We start from the raw sequence: 1925 nt of genomic DNA on the forward strand, positions 1-1925 counted from the left end.
AACAACACACCAGAGAATCCATTCAGGCTCCATGTGTAGGCTTTATCTAGAGATTTTATGCAAGGAAAAGAAATGACTTCTTTACACCTGGAAAACTAACAAATAAAGCAAACCACTCTCTGTGCTTCTGTTTCATGCAGTATAATGAGAAGAGTCATTATCATACCAACCTTATAAGGTTGTTGTGAGGATTAAGTGGGTTAAGAATATGACAGAATAATAATGGGCATATAGTGAATAATATATAATTTTTGTTATTTTTAGTAATAATAGTAGGAACATTAGCACAATATTTTTTGTATCAATATCAGCAAAATACCTCCCACATAAGAAGTTCTCAATAAGTAGAAAGATGTTGGCATTTTGTGAGTGCCCATTATGTACCTATTATTAGGCTGGAGCTTTCACGTATGTCTACTTTCCTCAATAGGGTGACCTGTCAGGCAGCTATAATCTCATGAGCCTCATTTTTTACAGCTGTTGATAAAAAAAGGGACTGCACTTGAATTAAACAGCTAATAAGTTAAAGGCCCTACTTTTAAATAGATTCTGAACCAAATTCTAGTGGTCTCCCCAAAAGCCAGACTTAAGTTTTACCCTTCAAGATATTGAAGAATTTAACCCCACACACTTCTTAATAATTACTGACATAATCAAAACCCTTGTTTACTTCTCACAGAAGGAGAATCATTAAATGAAATTTTGATTTCTCAATCTTAACAGGTTATTTCCTCCATGGAAAAGAAAGTGGGAAATCTTACCATCCTTACTGAATTCATCTTGGTAGGCTTCTCAGCAGACCCCAAGTTGCAGCTGATTCTATTTGGAATATTTCTGACAATCTACTTGGTAACCTTGTTAGGGAACATGACCCTGGTTATCTTAATCTGGACTGATTCTCGCTTGCACACACCCATGTACTTTTTCATCGGCAATCTGTCTTTCCTGGACTTCTGGTATACATCAGTGTATACCCCCAAGATATTGGCCAATTGTGCCTCTGAAGATAAACGTATATCCTTGGCTGGATGTGGAGCCCAGCTCTTCTTTTCCTGTGTTGTAGCCTACACTGAGTGCTATCTCCTAGCAGTCATGGCTTATGACCGCCATGTGGCAATTTGTAGCCCACTACTCTATTCAGGTACCATGACTAGTTCTTTCTGTGCTGGCCTTGTTGCTGGGGCCTATGTAGGAGGTCTCTTGAATGCCATAGCCCATACTGCCAACACTTTCTGCTTGAGTTTCTGTGGTAAGAATATCATTGACCACTTCTTCTGTGATGCACCACCACTGGTGAAAATGTCCTGCACAGACACCCAAGTCTATGAAAAAGTCCTTCTGGGTGTGGTGGGCTTCACAGTGCTGTCCAGCATACTTGCCATCCTCATTTCCTACTTCAACATTCTCTTGGCTATCCTGAGGATCCGCTCTGCCTCTGGAAGGCGCAAGGCCTTCTCCACCTGTGCTTCCCACCTGATCTCGGTCATGCTTTTCTATGGGTCTTTGCTCTTCATGTATTCAAGGCCCAGCTCCACCTACTCCCTAGAGAGAGACAAAGTGGCTGCCCTGTTCTACACCGTGGTGAACCCATTACTCAACCCTCTCATCTATAGTGTGAGGAACAAAGATGTCAAAGAGGCTTTCAAGAAAGGAGTACAGACTGTACGACCAACAAGATGAATTGGCACCATTGTTCTTTTTGATGAGTGATCTCATTGCATTTTCCAAATTATTGACTTATATGTATTTTCTTTATATTGTTATATTTCAATCAAATTCAGCAAATTATACATAAAATAATGAAATATCTAGTAAACCACTTTTTAGTTTTTAATATTTTGTATGATATAAAATATTTTAAACCTATTTACCATGAGGTGATTGATAGTCTGCATGATGGTATTTTGCCACCTTACTATGTTAGA

The 1925-nt window shown here is 39.1% G+C and overlaps 1 protein-coding gene across 1 annotated transcript; it reads left to right on the forward strand.

The window, feature by feature from the left end:
- Window positions 1–735: 735 nt before the first annotated feature.
- On the forward strand, window positions 736–1680 carry LOC143645594 (olfactory receptor 9G4). The gene has a single exon (XM_077114871.1). The coding sequence runs from the start codon at window positions 736–738 to the stop codon at window positions 1678–1680; it is 945 nt and encodes a 314-aa protein (XP_076970986.1).
- The last annotated feature ends 245 nt before the right edge of the window (window positions 1681–1925 follow it).

Source organism: Tamandua tetradactyla, chromosome 9, assembly GCF_023851605.1.
Source record: "Tamandua tetradactyla isolate mTamTet1 chromosome 9, mTamTet1.pri, whole genome shotgun sequence".
Classification (NCBI taxonomy): Eukaryota; Metazoa; Chordata; class Mammalia; order Pilosa; family Myrmecophagidae; genus Tamandua; species Tamandua tetradactyla.

Bases quoted from the DNA above. Each gene is read 5' to 3' on its own strand.
- LOC143645594 (XM_077114871.1), top strand. From the start codon at position 736: ATGGAAAAGAAAGTGGGAAATCTTACCATCCTTACTGAATTCATCTTG.